This window comes from Gallus gallus, chromosome 1 (assembly GCF_016699485.2).
Source record: "Gallus gallus isolate bGalGal1 chromosome 1, bGalGal1.mat.broiler.GRCg7b, whole genome shotgun sequence".
NCBI classification, from domain to species: Eukaryota; Metazoa; Chordata; class Aves; order Galliformes; family Phasianidae; genus Gallus; species Gallus gallus.
Genome location: NC_052532.1, coordinates 119,870,590 through 119,895,181, shown reverse-complemented (window position 1 = coordinate 119,895,181; position 24,592 = coordinate 119,870,590). Strand labels below are relative to the sequence as shown.

General features: G+C 35.4%; 1 protein-coding gene across 4 annotated transcripts in view; it reads right to left on the bottom strand.

Annotated features, from left to right (window-relative positions):
• RPS6KA3 (ribosomal protein S6 kinase A3) overlaps window positions 1–24,592 on the bottom strand; it is a 71,615-nt gene that overhangs the window by 12,746 nt on the left and 34,277 nt on the right. For 3 of the 4 annotated variants that reach the window (XM_046903805.1, XM_015272663.4, XM_025146577.3), the window contains 14 exons: window positions 23,240–23,353; window positions 22,297–22,378; window positions 20,439–20,519; window positions 18,368–18,447; window positions 17,367–17,473; window positions 15,717–15,754; window positions 15,197–15,339; window positions 12,062–12,132; window positions 7,720–7,808; window positions 7,380–7,444; window positions 7,176–7,278; window positions 6,228–6,352; window positions 3,803–3,928; window positions 1,999–2,088 (listed from right to left, as the gene is read on the bottom strand). In XM_046903805.1, coding sequence (XP_046759761.1) covers window positions 1,999–2,088; window positions 3,803–3,928; window positions 6,228–6,352; window positions 7,176–7,278; window positions 7,380–7,444; window positions 7,720–7,808; window positions 12,062–12,132; window positions 15,197–15,339; window positions 15,717–15,754; window positions 17,367–17,473; window positions 18,368–18,447; window positions 20,439–20,519; window positions 22,297–22,378; window positions 23,240–23,353 — 1,314 coding nt within the window. The remainder of the gene's footprint in view (window positions 1–1,998; window positions 2,089–3,802; window positions 3,929–6,227; window positions 6,353–7,175; window positions 7,279–7,379; window positions 7,445–7,719; window positions 7,809–12,061; window positions 12,133–15,196; window positions 15,340–15,716; window positions 15,755–17,366; window positions 17,474–18,367; window positions 18,448–20,438; window positions 20,520–22,296; window positions 22,379–23,239; window positions 23,354–24,592) is intronic. The other variant, XM_015272662.4, reaches the window with a different exon arrangement.

Sequence of the window (24,592 nt, the reverse complement as noted above, 5' to 3'; positions counted from 1 at the left end):
GCAAAGCTCCTCCTTTTGTTTTTATGCTGTGCATCTGAAAAAGACCACTAATAACAAATAGAAGTAAAACCATAAAGAAGCCTACAATGCAAAAAAAAAAAAAAAAAAAGAGGTGTTCTGAGCACCCATTTTTTTAATGCAAATACCCTCACACCCTCACAATTAAATTACATAAAGGCCAAACAAAAGTGAAAATGTCCACCTTCATTTACATTCACGTATTACTGCATTTATTCTTGGAAGACAAAAAAAAAAACCCCAAAAATATTTATAGCAGAACAGTCCTTTCCAAGACATGCACTTAAATGCCAAAGTATCTTATTTCAGAAATTCAAAATAGAAATATTTAAATTTTGGTGTGAAACTGACTGAAAAATTGAGTCAAATCAAAATTAAGTTTTATTTGTATAATAACATACTACGTTCTCAATGAATTTGAGGTCTGACGGCCAAAGACTTCTTATGCCTTCCTCTGAAAGCATGCCACTGTAGATCGGGACATACAAGCAATTTATACCATACATTTAATATTAAGATGTTAAATTTTTGCAGTAGTGGACATCACACAAATTCCTAATGCATATGAATCCTATGCCTCTTTCTTTACAGTAGACATACTTCCACAGACTTTGCTTAAGGAGTTACTGTGAAGTAGAAATAATCAGAGAATACAGCCAATTATCTCTTCCTCTGTGGTGTAAAGCTTTTTTTTGCAGTCACTTCTTGCACTTTGTATATTATAGCTGGTTTGAAGGAAAGATGGCTCCTACTGGAAGACGACTGGCCACAATGAAGAATTAATCACAAAGCAGAAGGATTTGATGTGAAAGGCAACTTTTCAAGGCTGCCTGGGATTCTCTCTTCTCAGTTAAAAAAAACCCATACATCGGGTAAGCACTCACAGCAACCCTTCCATTCGTCTTCCTGTCAGTAACATAATCTCTCATAAATCAATATGTGAACATAGCACACACCACAAAAAGCAGTAAGAATGCTGATGCAGGTTCCATGTTAACACAGAAGCACTTTGTTAGTGTAACTGTCCAACAGCACGAAACACAGCAAACAGAATGTGGGGCTCTAACTGTGATATCCAACTTGCAATAAGGTGAGCTCCATGGTGGAGTAGCTTGTGTATGACTTTTCGTTCTCCCAAGAAAGGGCCAAAACACATGATACCAAAAAAGTGAAGAAAAATTATTGTAGACAAACTCTAGGCTGAGTTCTCTAGTACCCATCTCCATAGTATTTATAAGCAACTGTTTTAAAGACTTCAAAATACCTGAGAATCTACTTCCAGTTGAGCTTAGCCTTCCGGAAATGGTTAGCTCTGTTTTGCTTGACCCGAATACTGTCTTGCAGACTAAAGATTTCATTAACTATATACCTTTTAAACTTTTAATTCTTTAATGCATAATTAAAGAGAAATCCAATTCTTTTTCTCTTAGATTATCAGAATCTAGTGCTCACTATGAAAAAATCTCTACCTCTCAACTTCTATTATTTGTGTTTGATAGTTAAAGTGTTTCCGTAGTCAAAATATAATACAGGAAAAAATAGCTTGATACACACCTCTATATAAAGACAAAAGTAGAGATACTTGGTAAACAGAAGTGATAAACACAGATACTAGGAGATTTTGCCCTATACTAGGTACTACTTATTACTGTCCATGAAAACAACTTCGAGTCCTATGCTGTCTCAAACATGAAGTTCTCTGCATCAGGATTTTTCAAGAATGAACTGTTTGACGGCTTAAGATTACACTCTACAAAAATACAAGCTTCTTGAAAAGATGACAGTGAGCAATTTCAGTAGAAACGGAATTCTGTTGAATAAGTTCTGTTGTAACAATTTGATTCTTAAATCAAATTAAATCTTCAATCTGAGTTACTGAAAATCAATAGCAAGCCTAAAACATGTAGTTGGCCGTCTCTCAAGTTAAAAAGCTGCATGCTATTATAACAAACTGAAGGATTCCTTCAAAACATCACTTACATCTTTTAGGGTAATAATATTTGGATGCTGTCCATAGCGCAGCAGGATTTCAATCTCCTCTGTTGGATCTCTTTTACTCTTGTCAATGATCTGTAAGAACAAACAGATACGTAAGCATAAGTCTTTTTGTGAATATTATATCGTGCAACACTCTGGTGTACTAGCAGAAACACATAAGCAATATTTATCACTGTTGGCAAAGGATATGGAACATAAAAAACAAAGTTAAATTGGAACAGCAAGAAACAGCAAGGAACCCTGATCCCTCGGACAGTGTTAAATTACACAAAGTGGCTTAGTAGATGAGACCTTCAGTCACCCATCATTTAATAAAATATGAAGTTCCTAACTTGACGTGAGATGCCAGTTTGATGATGCTAAGGAACTGATTTTTCAAAAGCTGATCTCAAACAAATATTTAGTGCAGCAAAAGAGTTAAGGAATCAAAAATAAGAAAAAAAAAACTAACTACAAAGTTAATTCAGACAAGCATTCTACCAGGAAAGTTCTGAATGAATTTCTGAAGGATTGCTATCAGGCTCTGAAGTTTTCCATGTGCAAACAAAACATTATTTGGCTCTATTTACTAAATATTCTTCTTCATATACTTATAAAAGTCCTCCTTTTTTCTCCTTCTGAACTGTGGAATTTCCTCTCATGTCTTCTTTATCTCACCCCTCCCTCCTCTTGGTATCCTAGAGCTCTTCTACTACCAGCATCATCCCAACAGACTGGATGCTGACTTTTTTTTTTTTCTTTCCATGATTCTTTGAGGGAAAAAGCCACAACAGAGGCAGCAGAAAAGCAAAGCAAACTACACAATAAATATTACAGCTTAGAAAATTAATGCCAGTGCTTTTCTACCAGTTTCAAGAACTTACTCTAATTTGCAAGAACAGAAGTAATACTTGTTCTTGGCTAGAACCAGAATAATTAAAAGTATGTAACTACCAAATTGAATTTGGAGACTTTCCAGTAGAGAAATTAAGTGCAAGGATATAGTAAAACATTCTGAACTCATCTTTGCATTTTATATGCAAGTAGTGAATTGTTCAACAATTAAAGAAAATAATTACTTCATAGCACGGGATTAGCATGTTTTTCCCCCCCCTCTACTTAAGAAGTCTGCTAATCTACATCTCTGTTTAGTAAGTATCCAGTTCTACAGTGTTATGTAGAAAGACAATAAAAACAGACTTAGTGCCCTAATGTGAATTCTGTTGATTTCAGCAATTAAGAAGCTAATGTCTTCAAAGAACTACTACAAAGCCTGATAGAATTATATTAAAATAACATTGGAAACCTTGTTAAAAATTAGCCAGCAAAGGAGGAGCTGAAGTTCACTCTGGAAGATATACAGCCGTTATGAATTCGTATCTAACAATTTAAGAATCTACTTTAGAAGGAAAAAAACCTCCATATATGATTATGTTTAAATAAAAGCAATCTACTATAGCTTTTTAAATGATGGAAAGAAATGTAAGCTTCTCTGCAGTACATTTTCTACTAAAAGTAATCATGCAACTCCCATCAATTTTATTGTAATTACACATATGTTTCAAGGACTGAAGATTGCTTATCACCACCCAAATCAGCATACAGATAACAAAACTATAGCAGGTCTATATAAAATTTTGCTAGTAATTATTCTGTTTGCTTGATGAGTGTAATTCATATTTATATCTAAAATCTGTACCTGTTAAGAAATTTTAATGCTATATGTTCTCTACAGTAAATAAGTTTATGACACCCTATATTTATGGTGCTAAATACTGAAAAGTTTATTTTATAACAAAGCAGTTACCTTTACAGCATATTCCATGTTTGAAGCTTTATGAACACATCTCTTGCAAATAGAGTAAGATCCAACTCCAATATCTTCTTTTACTTCATATCCATCAGTAAACTGGATGCTGTTCCTGTGCAACTGCTACCAAAATAACATTATCAATTGATCAATATTCTAAATGAAAAACTGATATTTACATTAAGAGTAAGTTCTTGAATTCCTAGTGGTTTGCTTCAAATTTTAAACTGATGGCTATACTAAAGTGTTTTCAACAGACACTACCTTCCGTTTAATGTTAGTATGAGATAAATTATAGATACATCATAAACGATGCCCACTACACTTTCCAAACTGAAAATGCAATGTTTTTCTGTCTATGGATCTATTTATTTATAGATAAAACCTCTTAGACAAAAGAAGATCAGAGGACTACAGTTAGTGATAAAAAAAGCATAACTGTTTCTGTCATCTAAATAGATGAATTTTTTTCTTTACATGTGAAATGTCAGCTAGAAATTTCAGGTGCTGTTCAATATAATTAGATTAACTGGAAATTTCATGGAACAACAATCAAAAATCCTTTCACAGAAATTAAAAGCATAAAGGAGAAGTGTTCCAATTTTGTAAGGGAAGGAAATGGCTTTCTGGTATAAGGAGTTTGTGCAAAGGATGCAAAGCATTTGCAGGAAACCATCTGGGTATCCTGCTGCAGAGAAAAGAGGAAATATGAGTGAGGAAGTGGTTGAGGGGCACAAAGGAAAAGCACCAGAGAGAGACTTTTACAAGAGAAGGAAACCATATACAAAGAAAAAGATCATCATCCACAAAAGTATGTGGGAAAGAAGGAGCACAGAGAAGCTTTTAATAACTGTTAGCAAGACTTCTGGACCAGAAGTAATTCTGACATCTATACCAAATCAAACAGCCTCTTAGAACAAAAGGGGATCTGTGAGCCCTTTAAATTCAGTATTTCATTACAAGTGAAACGTGTACAAACAAGCAGATTACAACTACTCCAGACAGAGTAAAAAGACTGAAGAAATAAAAGCTACTCAGCTACAAAACATCCCTGCAGTGAAAATGTAAGAAAATCTGATCACACAGCATGCCGTTTTGTTCCTAGCTATACATCAGTAAGAAGTTTTCACCACAGCTTAGGCCACCAGTTAGTTTTCCTCAGTAATTTTTTTTCCTATAGATGCATCTGCTTACATCCTGCTGACTGCAGACTGCCCAGTGCATGCTTTTAGAATGACCTCAGTCTTACAAGGAGGCAAAGCACGCCTCTCCCCCATTCAAGCACGAAGCCCCCTTTCTTATTTCACACAGGACTGCACCTAGCCAAAGCTTTGCTGTCCAAAAATAAGCAGTACCGGAAGCAGGAGAATGGATAAAAATAGCAGCCACTTTAGGCTACTAAAATTAACAACCTCACAATTGCTAATATAGGAGACACTACTGGTGTCATTCTAAAACCAGCAGGAAGCCAAAGCTTGTATGTACTGCAAAACTGACCTATAACATGGAGCACAGACCTTATGAAGAGCGGCTGAAGGAGCTGGGATTGTTCAGTCTAGAGAAGAGGAGGCTCAGGGGAGACCTTATTGCTCTCTATAACTACCTGAAGGGAGGATGTGGTGAGCTGGGGGTCAGCCTCTTCTCTCGTGTGACTAGTGATAGGACTGGAGGGAATGGCTTCGAGCTGTGCCAGGGAAGGTTCAGGCTGGACGTTAGGAAATACTACTTCTCTGAAAGGGTGGTCAGGCACTGCAATGGGCTGCCCAGAGAGGTGGTGGAGTCACCGAGCCTGGTGGTGTTCAAAGAGCGTTTGGATGTTGTGTTGAGGGACATGGTTTAGTGAGAACCATTGGTGAAGGGCGAATGGTTGGACTGGGTGATCCTGTGGGTCTTTTCCAACCTTAGCGATTCTATGATTCTATGATTCTAAGATAAACAAACAGCCACAAAATGTCACTGCTTACCACATCTAAACTGGTTTGGGAGAGGCTGAGTATACTCCTAAGATACACAGCAATCCACAACATCTAGGCAGAATTTGCAATTGTATTCCAGTGCTTCCTACCTGCACTACAGGAATCAATATTTTGGGCTGCAGAACAAAACAATGAAGCTGCCTATATTCCTCTTCACCACACAATCATGGCTTGATATTAAAGAGTAGCTACAGTTCGGAGGATAGAATGTTTTCATTTATGGGTTGAAGCCCGCTCACACTCATGGATGCTCAGAAATGAAAAGGGTCCTGCACTTTCAAAGATCTTGCTTGAATAAAGTAATCTGATCCTTACTTTTATTGCACAAAGCTGCTAATGACATTGCCATGGCACCTCATTTTACAGTGAAGGAAATATCCCCTCCACGAGGACAGGGCAACACTACATAACTGACTTTTTCCCCCCTCTGATGTTGATGTACTCACCTGGACAATTGAATGCACTCCAACTGTCTGCATTGACTGGCTTTCATCATCTGAAGCAATAGCTACAAAACTAAATCCGCGAAAAAGCTGATGTGCATTAGCACTAGGTGGAATACCAGGCGAATCTGAAAAACACATCACCTACTTACAAAGCATAGCTTTTAAAATGAAGAGATGCAGTTATGCCTATTCTGAAGAGCAAAATACAACTTTGTAGAATAAAGTACATAAACTAAAATTTGTATGAAGTATTTTTCAGTATTAAAAGTACTGAATTATTTCCACATACTAGATTTAGCCACAATTGATAATCAAATACTCCAAAGATCGTATTACTGCCAGATAATATTTTACAATAGAAAAACAGCACTGTGCAGAAAATATTTCCATACAGCGGCATATTTATATTTATGGAGAAAGAGTACATAAATTTAGTAACTGTCTAAATTTCTAAAGACAAGAATTTCTATCATATTCTGAATGCGTCTTTGTCAAATTATGCAGAATCAGACTGCTCCCAAACAGCAACTCTACCACCCAAAGTCTGAAATTGTTTCCATATATACATAGTATATCTACACATATATGAAAAGTTCCCATATATACATAGTTTGTAAGAATACCATCATAAATTAAATGAAACCATAGGGCATTGCTTTCAAGAGACGGACATGAATAATCTTTAGAGTAACACTGATTGTTTGGGATTTAGATAGGAAAATTGAATTTATCTGTATGTTTTGTTGGTGAGGATTACTTCAATTTTTACATAGGACAACTCAATAGTCCCTCATGTTATATTAGCACTCAAGACTATAAATGAAGTATGGAATATATATCTTTGAGTATTCATTTAGTCCAGCAAAACGCGTAAGAACAAGATACAGTCAACAGGAATAGTATTCCTAATTTTGAAATGCATAAATTGCTGAATTCTTCTCTTTTTACCTTTTGGAGTTTTTGCTGTGAATTCAGGATCAAAATAAAACGTATCTTCAGGTCTGCCAGTTGCAGGCTTAAAAGGGGGATGAATTTCTCTTCTGTACAATTTCTAAAAAGAAAGGTAGTTCAGAGTGGATTGAAAAGTTTCATGACACCAATACTTCTTAATCAAGAAGTTTATTATTATTATTATTTAAATTAGATACTCACATTCCAATCTATTTTGGAAAAGAATGGGTGTCTCTTAATTTCTTCTACTCCATCTGGACCTGCTCCTTTTTTAAAGGAAGAATTATTTTTCTTGGTCAAAAGGATTACTAGAAAATTGTATTTCTTCTTACTACTATATATATATATATATGTATGTATATATTTTAGAAATGTGAATAAAAAAATGAGGTTTTGCTGATCATCAGAAAAGCAAACAGGCAAGCTACGTTTTTGCTTCACAGCTTATTTTAAACAAGAAGCTGCCTATGTATTTAGTCAATATAATAATTATGTTGTCAATTTTATGATCCAATTTAAAACACTCCATTAAACACTTTACCTAATCTGTTAGCTGGGTTCCTTTTGAAGAGCATTCGCAGAAGACTCTGCGCTTCGGGACTCAAGAACTGGGGCATTCCAAGTTTGGCCCTATAAAACAAAAATAATTAATAGCATACAAACATATTAAGCTAAGAATTAATTCTGCACATCCCCTACCCTTTACAATTCAGCAAATATGTATTCACACAAAATAGCTTCACTGAGAAATTGCCTTCAGACATCAGAAACATAGCAAAAGTGCTGTCAGTCATGTAAACGTGTAATTTCAACTTGTTCTGTTTTGAGCAGTAAAATATTTTAAGTATTGACTCAGTAACTTGGGTAGAGTATGCAGAAGTGTTTAAAAAGATGTAAACAAAGCAGAAAATAGTTGCAGGATAATAACTTACAAACTGTTGTAATCTGTTTTGATCCACTTTTTAAACAAAATTTTAAACAAATGACATCAAGCAAGAAGATCCACTCTGCTAGTAAGATAAAATACATTCTAGAAGGTGTGAGAAAAGAACCACATATGACATACATTAAGAACACCCATGCAAAAGAACAGAAAAATACAAGACAAATTGAATTAAGGTAGGACAGATCTTGCAGGATAAGCAGGTAAAAAGAGAAAGATTACTCTCCTCTTTTTGCCCATCTCACTCCTAATTTCATTTCAAATACTACTTTGCACCTTACCAGGCACTAAGTTCTAGATTTTAGTTTTTGTAGTTGCTATTTCATTCTGTTTTGAAGCTGTCACTTCTTTTTGTTCCACCCCACATAATGTTGAACTGGCAATCTTCTCACTGTTACTAGGTTTCATTCTTTTTTTTTCCTTTTAACTGTGATAGCAGTCAGGGTAGATCTAATTCCCACCTGTCTCTCTCTTGTTCAACCTGTGGATTGCTACAGACAAGCTACAACACAAGCTTTCTCTGCGTTTCTAGCAGAAGACATGATTTGCCTTGCATTCTAGCTACTTGTCAACGTTCATCTCTCTGTCACTTCAGTAACCACCATCATCAATTCACTATTCATTGTTTTTAAACTATAATTTTATAAATTTGCCATTCATTTTTGCATGAAATAAGCTGGGGAAGAAAAACCCAACCTCTTCCCCCCCCCCCCCCCCCCCAAAAAAAAAAAAAAAATTAATCTCCTTTAGACTCTTCAGTAATATACTACATGCAGATCAGGACCAGCAGTATAATGGTAGAAGTCATCCACTGTTATCCTGATTATCATGCTTCTTTAGCAGGTGAATTCTTATGCGTTTTATATGCAGTTATTTCTTTGCACTTTCACTGTAAGATGCAAGCAAGGAACGCATATGCAGAAGCTTAATGGTACCATTTTTGAGTAAAACAATGTTACCAAAGAACAGAGAACAGATAAATATGACAAAAATCTGCATGAGTTACGTGGGTGAAAATCTTTGCCCTACTACTGTAATGCAAAGCAGCTCCAGCTCTAGGGACGTAGCCTGAGAGATCAACTGCTTAGAAAAAAACAAATATATCTAAAGCTTGGCTAAAAATATAACCACAATTTATCTTCCAAAGTGACTTGATAAACAAAGCTAGAACATTTAGAAGAACTGCTGGATGATTGGTATGTACTGCAGTCCACAATAGAATAAGAGGACATTAATGCAAAGCACATAGACTATCAACGCATTCTTTCTGTCATGAAGGAGCGCCTTCCACAAAATCCCTCAGTGGTCACTCGACGCAGTAGAAAGAACAAAATCACTGTGTCCTGAGATTTCCTATAAAAATTTCTATTTCCTATTGCTTATAAACTACATGAGTGACAGCAGTTTTTTTTTCTGACATTCCTGATGGATGAAGACAAAATTTTATACGAAGGCATACCATGTCAGTAAAGGAGAAAACTAAAAGAGTTAACTTTATTGCTACAAACTATGGTTTCTTCAAATTGCAGTGTTTCTCAGTTATAGGTAAAACATACAAAAATAGAAACTGGTCTCAGCAAGAAATAAGGAGCCTGGTAAAACACTTGTTGTCAGATGAATGCTTTTCTTTTTCGCAGATTTTTCAAGAACTGAAAGTAAGAGAAGTGCTGTATCTTAGTGATACATTATGAAAAGATGAACAAGCGTGCATCTGAATTCATTTTAAACAGTTCAGAAAACAGTAAGGTGAAATAGTGTATTTACTACTATACGCAAAATAAAATGAAAACATATGGCCATTCACTAATATTTATGGGGCCAGACAAAAAATGTGAACTTAAAAACCTTTAAATGCATTTTGTTTTTTTAGCTGTACATATTATCAGCAACAAAACAGATTTGTATGTATGTACATATGTTTGAGTGCTGCTCTGAAAGTAACGCTTCCTATTTTATTAAGTAAGCACATGACATCAGAGGTGGATGCTAATGGTATAGCAGTAGAGGTTGAACCTTCCAGCCAATATCACATTACATGTTGCTACCATGTGACAGACAGCAGCAGAGTGGCAGTCTGACAAATGGTGCCTGACATGGAAGTGCCTATGAAGCAAAAGCGTGGAACTGAACTCCTGAATGCAGAAAAAAATTGCACCCACCGACATTCAGCAATGCTTGCTGAATGTTTATGGAGATCACACAGTGAATGTGAGCACAGTGAGGCATCTCTGCTGCCAGATTTTTTATGAGTGAGGCAAGCAGGCTCTTGTTCATCACTGGAAAAATATATAGCTAATGTTGTTAACAATGTTGAACATGAGTTTTTTGTAGCTGAGAATTTGCTCTATCAAACAGTGTTATCGCACTCTTTGTATTTGTTGTAGTTTCCATGGAAATAAACAGGAGGCATTACTTTTGGAGTGACCTACATAACATATGTACAGAATTAATGTACTAAACATTAAAAAATGGCTAAAAATTCTTTACTGCACACCAATTTTTTGTACAGCTTTCGGAAACAGTTGCAGTTATAAAGACTAGAAATTGAGGGAAATTGGAAAGGGAATTATAGATGCATGCTCAGATGAAATCTGAAAGTAACTATGAATGTCAGTTAACCTGCAAGGAGGATATTGTACATGGCAGCCGAACACAGGATTTTTGAAGCACCAGTGAAAAGACTGTTGAATAACAAAATGGAGTCACATGCAGACAGGTAGATAAAGAAGAGAAATACATGATTTGAGACATGGATAAAAAAAAGCATGGCTCCTAACGTGAGTGCAGCAGAACAATCTCAGACTGCTTTCTTGTAAACAGAAGGTGGGCAGAACTAGTTTATACTTGCTGTGAATAGATAGAGCCTTTTAGTTAAAAACATTCAATAATCATGACACGAAGATGTAAATCAGCATGGTGTTGAGACAGTGGTAGAAATTAGCACCACTAAATATACCTACAAACATGGAAAGAAAAGCAGGGGCAAAGAACAACTATGTACATGCACTACGAATGTAAAAGCCAGGACGAGTATGCTTTCTAGTAGTCTTCACACGCAAATGTCTCAGAAAAATATGAAAGAATTTTTAAAAGCAGACTGTTGGTGCAAAAGTAGTGCTGGTTTCAATATTTAGTGGTAACAGGACAAAGGATGCTAATTAACTACGAAAGAAGAAACAAATGAGAAAATTGAAACAGTCCTATGAGCTTCCAGGAAAAAACAAATGGTGTTAGTAAAAAATGTTTTGACACAGAAGTGAAACTATGACACGATAAAACAGAATAGTTTGCACAGAGTTGGATTACAGCCTTGAACGTGGGACTACTACTTCATAGGTTGTATTAGATCAAAAAAGATGCAGGGCAACAGTAAAGAAAAAAAGCAGGCCTTAATAGCAAAAACAAGTACGTTAAACTGCATGAAGGAAAGCAATTTCCACAATATAGCTAATGCAAAACCTATACTGTAAATAGCAAAGAGGAAAAACTGGAGCTTGGATAAGTCATAGGAGAATACGTAAGGGAACTTTTGGGGAAGCAAGCTGTTGGCAGCAGTAAATATAAAGTAGTAGGAGCTGGTAAGAAAGAGAAGGAAAAGGAGAGAAAATACTTTCTCAAAAGAAAAAAGCAACAAAACAAGGAAAAAATGTATAGGATATCAAAAAGGATAAGAAGGTTAAAATATTATGGAAATAAGATGGGAAAGATAATATGGTTGACGAAGTTGTTATTATAGATTAAAGAACTGCTATGAAATTCTTTGTACCTGGTAAGGGGGAGGAACAGAAAGGCAAATTAGATAGATGGCAAAGGGAATTAATAGGGAGTGAGGATTTACCAGTACCTTTGGAAATGAGGGAAGAGTAGAAATTAGATATTGCAGCCCGGAGGGCATCCCTGTAGAATACCTGATGAGATATATAAATAAGAGTGTACTCACTTGAGAATCATAGTCATGGTTTCTTTTCTGTCTTTCCCTTGGAAAGGTAGAGTACCAGTGAGCATTTCAAACTGTATAGAGTAAAACTTTCATCAATTACATTACCTGGACAAGAATCTAATTTTTGACAAAACTACTCAGCATCTTAACCTTCCAAAACTCATGCATATTAACAATCAAGTCTGGGTAAAACAACTTCTCATTGTACAGTTTAAATTACTATGAGTATTGAGCAGCCTCTGCTATTTTAAAGCTGCAAAGTATCTTCCTAGATTGATACCTTGCTTGACATGCTTTCATCTGAACAATTTAGCCTATATTCTTTTGTGTACCACTTCTGCCTTAAAAGTTTATTTTTAGAAAACTTAAGCTACGCAACTATATTTTAGTTTTGAAAAGGGCAGGAATAGGGAAAAAGGTTCCCCTTTCAAAAGTTAGTGACAATTTGTCCTCACACAGAGATATTTAAAAAATATTACAGTGCTTAAAATCAGCAAATACATACTCCTTATTGGAAGAGGGAAAAAGGTTAGTTGATTGACAATGATGCATGATGAAAAAGTGGTTACTGTATATGTATACAGTGGAAATAAAGTCTGAAGGAACACATAGGAGCTACACGGTACATGCACGCACATTCTACAGTGCAATAGACACTGTTAAAATACTGATCTGTTCTGAAAGTGACCAAGTAAAAATAGATAAATAGAAAGGAACTTCTATTGGGCTGCAGTATTTCTGCAGGGATACCAGATCCGAGGTGCTGAAAGCCACCTGGCAGCAGACATGGCAGCCAGCACTGAGGCAGGAATCTTGATTTTTGGTTTAAGAATTGCAAAACAGTTTAGTTTAACGAAATTTCATGACATGTACTCAAAGCCATCAAAATTGAAGTAATAAAAGAATTCTCTGAATAGTTTATTCAAGCTTAAGCCATCCTAAATACAAGATGTCCTCTAATCTTTCTGTTATGACTCAAAAATTCAATCTTTAAGTATTAAAAACATACAGTGATAACTTCAGTGGGTAATGTACAACTGTAGTTTTCTTAAATTTATTTGAAATTTCCTACTATCCTAAAAAATATTCTCAGTAAGAGCTGCGAGATACTTTGTACTCTATTGTTTTTTACATATACGCTTACATGTAAAATCTTGATGTTAATACACAACCAACACAAAAAAAGCACTACTTTCAACTTCAACTGTTTTTACGTAATTACCAGGAAGATGTGCAAGAATTAAAGCAAAACAATCAAAATCTCTTTTTTTTCCGTTTAGAACTACTAAAAGTAAACTACACTTAGCAAATTTACTTTTAAGAGCAAATTTGTGTTGCTACATGTTATACTGAATTTGCATACTTCAAATGGTCTAGATTAATAAGAAATATCTTTATCTTTGTTACAAGCATACCCACTTGTACAAACAGCTCAACAGGTGTTATTTGTTCCACTCCAATCCCTCATCAAAAAAGAACACTGCAGTTCAATGCCTACAGCCCAACAGTACTTAAAGTCAACATTTGCCTTCCACAGTTACCAGGAGAGTACCTCTACAAATCTGTAATGCTTCTGAAAACTTTAAATGAACATTTTCAGATGTCTGGCACCCATGAAAATATCCACCGTTTTAAGAACATTAACAGTTACTGCTCAATGATGGTTTACACATACTTTGTTTGTCCCTACAGCAGGAGACAGGGTGAAAAATGGTTTATTACCTTCCTAGTCTCCATTTCTATGCTATAGCTTCTCTTCAGTCTATATACTGTGTACTCATTACACAACCAACACCTTGATTCTTCAACACAGATTTGAATTAAGAGATAGATACAGACTGCCTATGAAAATTAGCATCTGAACTAGAGACACACAAGAAAAACGTGTCTCAGAAAAATCGCACTGCATTCTGCATACTAGTTTAGAGGATCTGCTCTCTAAGGACAAGTTTTCATATGTAAAATTGAAGCCAAGGTGTTTAAAATGCAGTGCATTTAGACTGAAAACTACAGCAGTCATGTCTAACGTATTTCAGCTATTTTCAACATTAACATGTGCTTCATTAGCACAAAACTGTATTTTTCAGCTGTATTAAATAAAGTTGAAGTTTAACTATGTTTGCGTTATCATCAACCAGAAATATTTTGCCACTACTTTGTAATTTTCCTCTAATTGACTGCATGCTCAAAGCCTACAGTAATGATTAAATGCGTTCGTAATGATAAAGTGAGCAGTTTTGAGAGTGCGGTGTCTGCGCTTGTCTGTCTGGAGGGAGTTTAGTCATCAGGTGCTACTTTTACATAGTCAGTTTTCAGATCACAACAGCATTCTAGATGATTAAAATGTGATATGACGACACTTTCAGACACAGAAGTCCTTCTTGTACTACAAAGCACACATACTGTACTGTTACATTTGTAGATGTACTACAGAAGCAGTAAAAGATTCCTTTAAAAATAGTTATTTTTAACTTCACAGCAAAAACACACACACAAAAATTAGATGTGTTAAAGGCCATTAAGCATTCCTAAAATACTGTTGGTTTTTTTTTTTTTTTTTATCCAAAGCTATATTCGATACACATACTTCCCCTGATCCTACAACTCAACAGAAGTTAGCTCCTTGCAGAAACACTGCAAGGTGGGTCCTCCTGAGCATCCCTATCAGCTCGGCATCATTTACAGTTAGTTTTGATACGCACAAACAACAGCTGTCATTATTCTAACAAGTTATAGTTACACTGGAGACTTTTCAGGATGTTTTTGCTCAGTTTTTCTCCCCTCTTGTGAATAAACTTGTATTTGAAATTTGGATCTAAATGTCCTCCTCAACTTGGAAGACAGTATTTTTCCTGTATATTTTAGTACTCCTGTTAGTCTCCATAATATTCAAACCACAATAGACGCATAGTATTTCCATTCAACAATAACAAAAGGATGGCATATTGTTGGTGCTGATATGAGACCTAGTCCACAATCCTGATCCAAATGTTATTGTATTGCTATTAATTTCCAAGTACTTCCAAATTTTCTGGTAGTTACAATTCATTTAAAGGTCACCCTACACATTTAAATATTTATTTCAACAAACCTTGTAAAGCAGTATTGTTATTATCGCATTTACCAGAAACCTACCATTAAAACACCAAAAGACCACCAGTCTGCACTCTGTGTATGGCCTCGTCGATTAACGACTTCAGGTGCCATATATTCTACCGTCCCACAGAAAGAGTAGGCTTTTTTTTCATGATCAATCGATTCCTTACTTAAGCCAAAATCTGGAAAAAAAATACAGTAGTTCAAAATGTCTTTATTTACTTGGAATCAGTAATGGACAATACCTTTACCGCAATGTGAAACATGATGCTTTTTATCAGTCATAAATATACATGCCTAAATATACATACAGGACTTAGAAATTTCTCTGCCCACGATCCCCACCCCCAAACCATTATTATAGGGCCATAACGTCAGATATACTTTCAAAACAATATGTATTTTATCTACTCCAAATTAATTACGCTATCGACTCTACAGCAGAAGCACCTACTAGTTAAAACTGATGATTTTACTGCATTGCTCTAACAAAAAAGAGGGAGATTGAAAGGCTATTATGAATAGAAAAATCCATGTGTTGCAATTGCCTTTTGTTCACCTGTTAATTTGATGTGTCCTTCCTCATCAAGCAGGATGCTAAAAGAAACAAACAAAAAAACAGCCTTAACAATCTTAACTATTGTTTCAAACAGCATATTGACAGCATCTGAGAGTGACAGAACAGCACAAAGACACGCAGAAGTGAGCATGTGAAAATGCATCATTAGGAGGAGATACTTTGAAAGTACACATTTTCTTATCCTTCAACTCTTGCTGCTCATTAAAGATTAAAAATCTGATATGTCTGTTCCATATTTATCTATTTGGTTAAATTCAGCATGGAATCTAAAAGGTTAGCTTGAATTTTCAGTTTTGGCCACTTGTAACATATGTATTTATTTTAATTAGATGTGGTAATGAGAGATATATTTCTATTATTCCTAAACTGAGCAAGAACTGTTATGCTTGTGTATGTATGCAAAACATGTATTAATTTGTAATTATGGTTTCAAAGAATGTTCACAACATTAAGTAACATTAATAAATATTCTCACGTTGTACCAAAGGACCTATGTCCAGGAGGCCCCACAGTTAAGAGCCTGCTTATTATAATCACAAAAATAAGGGGCCACACATGGGAGACACCAACTCCCTTTAACAACCACTGCATTTAATTGCAATGAAAGACAAACTAGACATAAAACACCCTTTTTTAAATTTAAATTTTAGAATATGTGTTTTATGTCTAAAAGATGCACAAAAGAACAGGTTACAGTAATGGAAGTCCTATGTAATAGCCAAATTCTGTAATTCTTGTTACTCATTTTCTTTTCTGCTAATACTTGGCATGAGACAATTATCTCACAGACTTTTTAGGCTCTCCACATAGCCATAACAGAGAAGTGGTATCATCAAGGACAGCAGACTTTCAAATGTCCTGGCAATGAGGCACAACAACCTTATCAAGCACAACGAGAAGCACATACTGTATTTTCATGTAGACTCCTTTCCAAATAGAAAGCAGTACTACAGCATACATTAAAATATTTGCATTTTTATCTGAAATGTTTTAGAATTTTACAGATGCTGTAAAGAAGGAAATGCCAGTGCCATCTTCAAACACTGAAAATGTTATGGAAGAGAAAGAACAGGAGACAGAATTCAATCCTTTGAATGAGACAGATACAACTAAGTTATTGAAGGGAAACACTACACTGAGTTTTTGGTCCTAAGGTTAACATACATTTTCAGCGTAATTTCTTGATGGCCAATAGATTAAATAAGCACTTAACATACTATTTTCATCTTTTAAGTTTAAACTCCATTCTGCTCTTATTCCAGTGTATTTTAAAAATAAGCTTTAGAAAATATGCTTGTTTTTAAGCCTTCAAGTGCAATTCATTAGCAACCTAAAAAATGCTAAAAATGTCTCTCTTATTGTAAAGGCACACACGTTTCAGTATACTTTCTACTTACAGCAACATATAGTCCTTGCCATATCACTCAAACTAGACACTCCTTTTTGATTAGAAATGAAATCCAACTTTTTAATTCAAACAACTCTACATATTTCCCCAATCTCCGCTCCTGTTCTGTTTGTATAATAAATATATAAAATTAAAATTTAACAGCTGGAAAGAGAAGTGCACTGGTTGAAGAACTATACAAATCAAATTAATACACTTCATTTGCTGCAGTGAATTCTTACTTTTCTGGTTTTAGGTCCCGGTATATTATTCCAAGGCTATGGAGATGGTCTAAAGCAAGTGCTAATTCCGCTAGGTAAAATTTAACATCATCTTCCGTGAACATCACCTGAAAAAAGCAGAACAATTATTTTACATGCAAAGTCTCTAAAGGACCAAGTAAATAATCCAGAATTTGATTGATTGTAGATGACCTGTTGTTGCAGAATAGTTCTTCATAATACTCCCTTCCCTTGTTTATTAAAAAACAACCAGCAGTTCAATGTTTGGTTATACAAAACCTAGCATTTAAAGAATTTAAAGAATGAGTCTACCTCTTCATTGGATGTGAACATTTTGTTTCCAGACAAAGAGATTAAAATTCGAATGCCTGAATTACTCTAAGGCTATCAAAAAGAACTTAGAACGATGATACAAATCCCAAGATTCAACCTGAGATTTAACTGTAGAAGGGGAAGAACGAAGACGGAACTAAGAAAATGGCCTTCGTAAGAATTAAAATAGTACATACATACACTTTTGTACGTCTAAAGCAAAGATGCAAGCCCAAAGCCTGTACAAAAAGTACTTGCTGATGTTACCTCTACAATAATAATAATAATAATCCCATATTTAGTACAGGCACATTCACTCAGGAAGAGAAATCCCTACAAGAAACTGAAAGCTTCTGAGAGTCCATGCTTCATAAAAATTCATGTTCTTTCTGACACATTCAATTGTGATAGCAATAGGAGGCAAAAATCTAAGCAAGGTGTAAAAAGCAATATAGAGAGACTACTCGTTTCTTAAAAAAAAAAATGGCTTGGACAATGTAAATTACCCAACAGCATTCTCATGACATGACTACTTGTGAGAAAAAAAAACGAAACAAAAACAACTGGTTAAAAAATATATTTACAGTTTCATTCAATGAAAATTGGCTTATAAAGAGTAAACCTCCCTAATATAGGCAATTTATAGTAAAATTTTATTAATATATGATTTTCAAATAAAGAAAGTTTACCTCTTTGGATAAACGTGTAAACAAGTCTCCTCCCCTGAGAAAATCCAAAATAAGATATAGCTTCCCTTCTGTTTGAAAAGCTGAAAAGACCAATTAAAAGCATTAAACATTATCTAATTCTGCACATGGTTACAAGAATAACATACTCAATAATTCACACTGATTTTCTTTACTTTTCTTAATCTTTTACTCTCCTTTTAATTTATAAAAAATTAATTTTTTTTCTTGTGGGAAAAATATTTAAAACTATTATATGTTTCCCTGTCATGAAAAAAACAACTCTCATATGATGTAAATGAAAAGCATATCACCAACATAATACCTAAAAAATAAAAACACGCTATTTTGGTACTGCAGCATTTGAAAGTAAAAAAAGCCTACATTCAGAAGAGCAAATTAGTAACAGAAGTATGTATTCTAAAACTTCAGGAAACTCAGCTAAGCAGGGAGATCTAGTCTAGTTTGCAGAAGAGTGACAAGTAGATGGCGAAAGCCAATGTTAGAGTGATAGAGAGCTGAGATTTGAACGGTAGGAAAAGAAATAGATCCTAAAAGGAAAAATATGAGTTGAACAATAAAAAATTAACTATTTGCCAATGCTATCTTCTTTTCAGTTTACTTTCTGCAAGATATTTTGAGAGTATTAATTTCCTCTCTTCAACATGAATACATTTTTATGGATGTCCATGCAATTAAAATTAAATCAGTTTTCATGGAGTAGAACTATAGAATCCTTACAGTTGGACTAGATGACCTTTAAATGTCCCTTCCAACACCCCTGCAATGGACAGGGACATACACAGCTAGATTAGGTTGCCCAGGGCTTGATCCGGCCTTGCCTTGAAAGTCTCCAGGTATGGGGCATCAACCACATCCCAGTCCCTCAACACCCTCACTGTAAAAGACTTTCTCCTTATATCAAATCTAAATCTACCCTCTTTCAACTTGAAACCATTTCCCTTGTTGTATCACCACAGACCCTGCTAAAAAGTCTGTTCCCTTCTTTCATGTAGCTCTTTTAGATATCGAAAGGCTGCTATCAGGTCTCTCTGAAGCCTTCTCTTCTCAGACAGCCCCAGCTCTCTCAGCCTGCCCTCATAGGAGAGGTGTTCTATCCCTAGGACCATTTCTGTGGCCCTTCTCTGGACATGCACCAACAGGTCCATGCTTCTGTACCGAGGACTTCACATCTGGACGCAGTACTCCAGGTGAGGCCCCGCCAGCACAGAGTAGAAGGGCAGGATCACCTCCCCACCTCCCTCACCCTGCTGGCCACACTTCTTTTGATGCAGCCCAAGATACAGCTGACTTTCTGGGTTGCAAGGGCACATTGCTAACTCAAGTCCAGCTTGACATCTACCAGTACCTCCAGATCATTTGGCAGGACTGCACTCAATCCTTTCATCCCCCAGCTTGTATTGATAGTGACGGTTGTCTTGACCCAGGTGCAAAACCTTGCATTTGGCTTTGTTGAACCTCATGAAGTTCACCTGGGCCACTGCTCAAGCCTGCCTAGGACCCTCAAGCCTGTCTAGTACCCTGCTGTTTCAACTGTACCCCACTGCTTGGTGTCATCAGCAAACTTGCTGAGACTGCACACAACCCCCACTGTTAATAACATGGATTATTAACATGTTAATAACATGTTAATCCATGTTAATAACATGGATATTAATTTTAATTAATCTGTGAAGTGATACCATTGCATATTTTCTACAGAGCAAGGCAGAGATAAGAAATCAATTAAAACAGTGAATGACATAGAAGAGATGTAAATAGATAACTGTCCTTTCCAGTAAAACAGAGGGCTACAGATGCTCAATCCTACAAAGAAAGATTTAGATGATCTTAGAGGTCTTTTCTAACCCTAATGAACCTGTGGTTTATTACTGTGCATGAAGTTAACCACATACTTACAGTGCGTGAGAATTACGATACAGCAAGCCTTTGCATGATCAAGACTTAGATAGCACATTTTTTTCTGTCATTCTTTGAACTGCAGTTAATGTTAGGTGGTACCTTGACAAGCCCTCATTTGTAAGATACAGATGTATTTTTTCCTGAAACTCACCATAATGTAACTTGACAATAAAAGGATGGTTAACTTCTACTAAGATATCACGTTCCATTTTTGTCCGAACTCGATCTCGAACTACAACAGAACATAAGCAAGATTAAGAAAACAGAACTCGTACTATGAGTTAACATTTCTCATGCATTTCCTGATAAGCTTAAAATCATATACAACAGTGTTACAAATGTCTGTAGGTCACGGTTTAAGCTTTCGTTCAGAACAACATCATAAAATAGACTTGAAAGAACTATGGAATCTTGGGCAAATCAAATATTACAGTGTATAACTTAAAGTTACAACACGAGATCTTAAAGGAAGCTCCAATTATAGAAAAACAGTATTATTTCCAATCAGTTTTATATTAAGATTTTAGTGGTATCCTTCATTTGCTTGAAACTCTGCTCTTCTTAAAACATGAAACAAATGATGCTCAAGAGCATCTGAAAATTCAGATACAAAGTGTGAAAAGTGTGATATATGCTGTTAGTGCCACCTTTCTGCTCAAGACTTTTTCATCCTCGAGTGCTTAGTGCTCTGAAGTGTGTATTTTTCAGAAACTAGCTTTAGTATTTCTGTTCCCCACATGCAGGCAAAACTAGAGCCACAGCTTGTACTGTACTTTTTATACGTAAGATTAAGCCATCATTAAAAAGCTATGGAGACAGGCTCTCAAATGTCTGAAAAAAGCAACTGCTAAATGATCTCTGACTCTAATTCTAAGCTATTAACAGTCCTGGGAATGAAAGGCTATTGAAAATATCAAAGGATTTTAAATGAGTGGAAATCAATTTCAGAAAAATAGGCAATAAATAATGAGAATAACACGTGCCACAAAGCAGAGTAATCAGAACATAGGAAACGGTTCAAAAAGCACTCACACCCTCACTAATAGGTTTAAAAGATCGTGAAATATCACAAGATTTGAAACAGACATTTGGCAGCAAATCTTAAGCAGACAAAACTCAAGTTCAACATTTTAATAGAGGTTCAATAGAAGTGTGAAGCTTCTGTTTACAAGTGATTCTATGAATATTTTCCAATTAAAAAGATATTAAAACTGCAAATCAAGTTTATATTAGTAACCCAGGTGTTCCATATGTTGTCAGCTATTTCAAAATTATTATTTCAATTCTACTGCAGTCATGACTTAGAACTATAAATAGACTGAAATAGTAACAATGACATAAAACAATAAATACACATTCAGGTTAAGGGATTTGCATGAGATATTACTTTCATTTTCACTGACAATTAAAAAAAGGATTAATTTTAAAAGTCATTTTCGCTCATTTAACTTAGACAGTTAAGTTTTCATCAAAAATATATATATCCAAGAGCAAATGCCAAAAGTTTTGGGGAAAGGTACTGAGTACTTCTGAAAATTAAAGAAATCATACGGACTTGAACTCCAGTGCTTAAAACTTTTAAAATAAAACATGTGACACAATGCACTTTTAAATATCATAACATAAATACAAAATGAGCAAATAGTATTAACTGTTATCTTCTGTGATACACAGCAAATGAAATAAGGAAGGATATTACGTTTCAGATAACAGCTTGAGAGCAAGTCAGGCAGCAGATTAACAACTACTCTTTTAAGCCACCATCAATGAGAAAGATCTGACACTCAACGCGGTAGAGAACCAAACCTACTTCCTTCCACAATTTATTAATATTGTACTGCTTACTAGATCCTCTTGACATTACAATATAAATCACTATGCTCTGCTATTTGCTGTTTAACAGAAGTAGCTCTAAGATACATACAATCTGCAGAGTATTCTTGCGTGTAAAGATTTCCTCATAACAATGCCTATGATTTCCCTATCTCCTTGCTCCAAACAGTACTTACCTTTCAGTGTGGCCTTTTTCAATACCTTCATTGCATAAAGCTGCCTGGCATCTGACCCTGAGATTTTTTTGACAAGAAATACCTGCACAGAGAATTAAAAAGAATTCTTAACAGAAAACAAAGGCAAGTCAGATGAATATGATTTGTTGTGAAATTTGAGTAAATAGTATTCCAATGAAACTCATCCTTGTTTTAACATCCCTAATAAAAAATGTAAAGACAATTTTCAGATTTAGAAATGAGGACGGAAAAAGTCTCTGCCACAGGTTTTCTGGTTATTTATAAAAAAGCAGAGCGACATGCAATGGTAAATGAGAATATTAAACATGCTATATAAGATTAGATTAATCCCAGTTTCTGTATCCAATTCCCTCGTGTTAACATTCCTTGAAGAGTATACAAATTAGTTTTTAGAAACTGAAGGAGTAGTAGTGTCATCTTCCTAAGTTTCCTAAGTTTTTCCTAAGTAAGTATTTGGGGTTTCGTAACATTAATCAATTTTTTTTTTTTTTTTGCATAAATGCAAAACAAAAATTGAGATGATGCGCATTTTTACAACGTTACAAGTCAATCAAGTAACTGGAATTACTACTCCAGTAACATGACTATGAGTACCTTCTTTCCACTAGGAGAAAGCCAATTATTCTACTTTTTCCTAATATCTAAGTTTAATGTTATATACTAGAACTTATTATTACATTGAGAACTTCAATTAAGTTTGAAAATTGATCAAAAGGTCCTGTTGTCTTATACTACATATTCCACTTTGTCTCAATGATCTGTCACAAAAAGTTGCTGTTTCATTTTTAAGCTGGATTTGGACAACTAAGGTTATGGACCATATACACCTATTGAGATCTTGGTGTAAACAATATTCACTCAAGTGCCAGAAACATTGAGTCTATAACAGAATACTTGACTTCATAGGAGTTAGATTACCAACCTTTCCAAAGGATCCTTGTCCGAGCACTTTCAGAAGTTCAAATTGTGAAGGGTCTGCTTTCTCATGTCCTTCCTTTACATGATGAGTTATTGCAATTTCTTTGATTTCTTCTTCCTAACAGAGGAAAAGAAGGGAATAAGTTTACATTGCTGGTGCAACTTCCTGAAATGTTTATAATTTCATGATACATTAAAAAATAACAGTGCCACCGAGCATATAACCAACTACGTGCTCCCAAATGTAAGCAAAACGTTGAGCAATACTACTCCCGTAACTAAGACATTAACAGATAAAAACTGTTACAAAAGGCAGTACTAGTTTAGTGATTATGTGGCTTTAACTTCTAGAGAAGCATTACAGCCTAGACAATAACAGAACTGACAAGAATAAGTCAGTGGTTCCCAAGCTTTTGTACTGAGGCCCATGTTATTTGGTTCATAATCTTCGTTTCAAATACACAATCCAGGAGTGGAAATCAATCTTCCTAATAATTTAGTTTTTTTAAGGCACACCTAGTTGTACATCAAGTGGACCAAATCTCTTTGGAAAGGACTATTTTGAACTCTTGAATGAAGATGACTGAGGCAGTGGACGTTCTAAGTATTTTCTGCTCTCCACTTAATTTTGTATTCTCTAAACAAAATTTAAAAACCCTCTGAAAGTAACATCCCTCACCCCACAAGGAAAGAACCTCAAAACTTATCAGCAATTGTACAAAAGAAGTAAGAAACTGCACTCATATCAGTATCATCTGAAGTACTACCTAGGCACTACATATAACCCAATCTAAGCAGCAATGACTGTAAGGAAACTTCTGTGAGTGAACAAATAAATCTAAGAATACTTTTTCCTCTATTCAGTGAGAGGCTCTCAGATTTATTTCACTGAATCGCAGAGCAGTTGAGGTTGAAAGGCGGCTCTGTTCATGTTCAAAGACCCTGCTTAAGCAGGGTCACCAAGAGCACAGTGCCCAGAGCCATGTTCATGGGCTGTCAGAGATCTCTAAGGATGAAACTCGACAGCCTCTCTGGGTAGCCTATGCCAGTACCTTGTCACTCACATGGTTAAAAAAAAATGTTTTCTGATGGTTGGTTGGATATTAGATAGTAAATTAGGAAAAACTTATTCTCAGAAAGACTGGCGAAGCATTGGAACAGACTGCCCAGGGAGGCAGCAGAGCCCACATCCCTGGAGATTTTCAAGAAACATGTAGATGTGGCACTGAGGCATACGGTTAGTGAGCGTGATGGTGATACGTTGATGGTTGGACTAGAAGATCTTAGTGGTCTTTTCTAACCTTAACAGTTCTATGATTGGAGGGAATCTCCAACATTCTAGTTTGTGCCTAGTGCC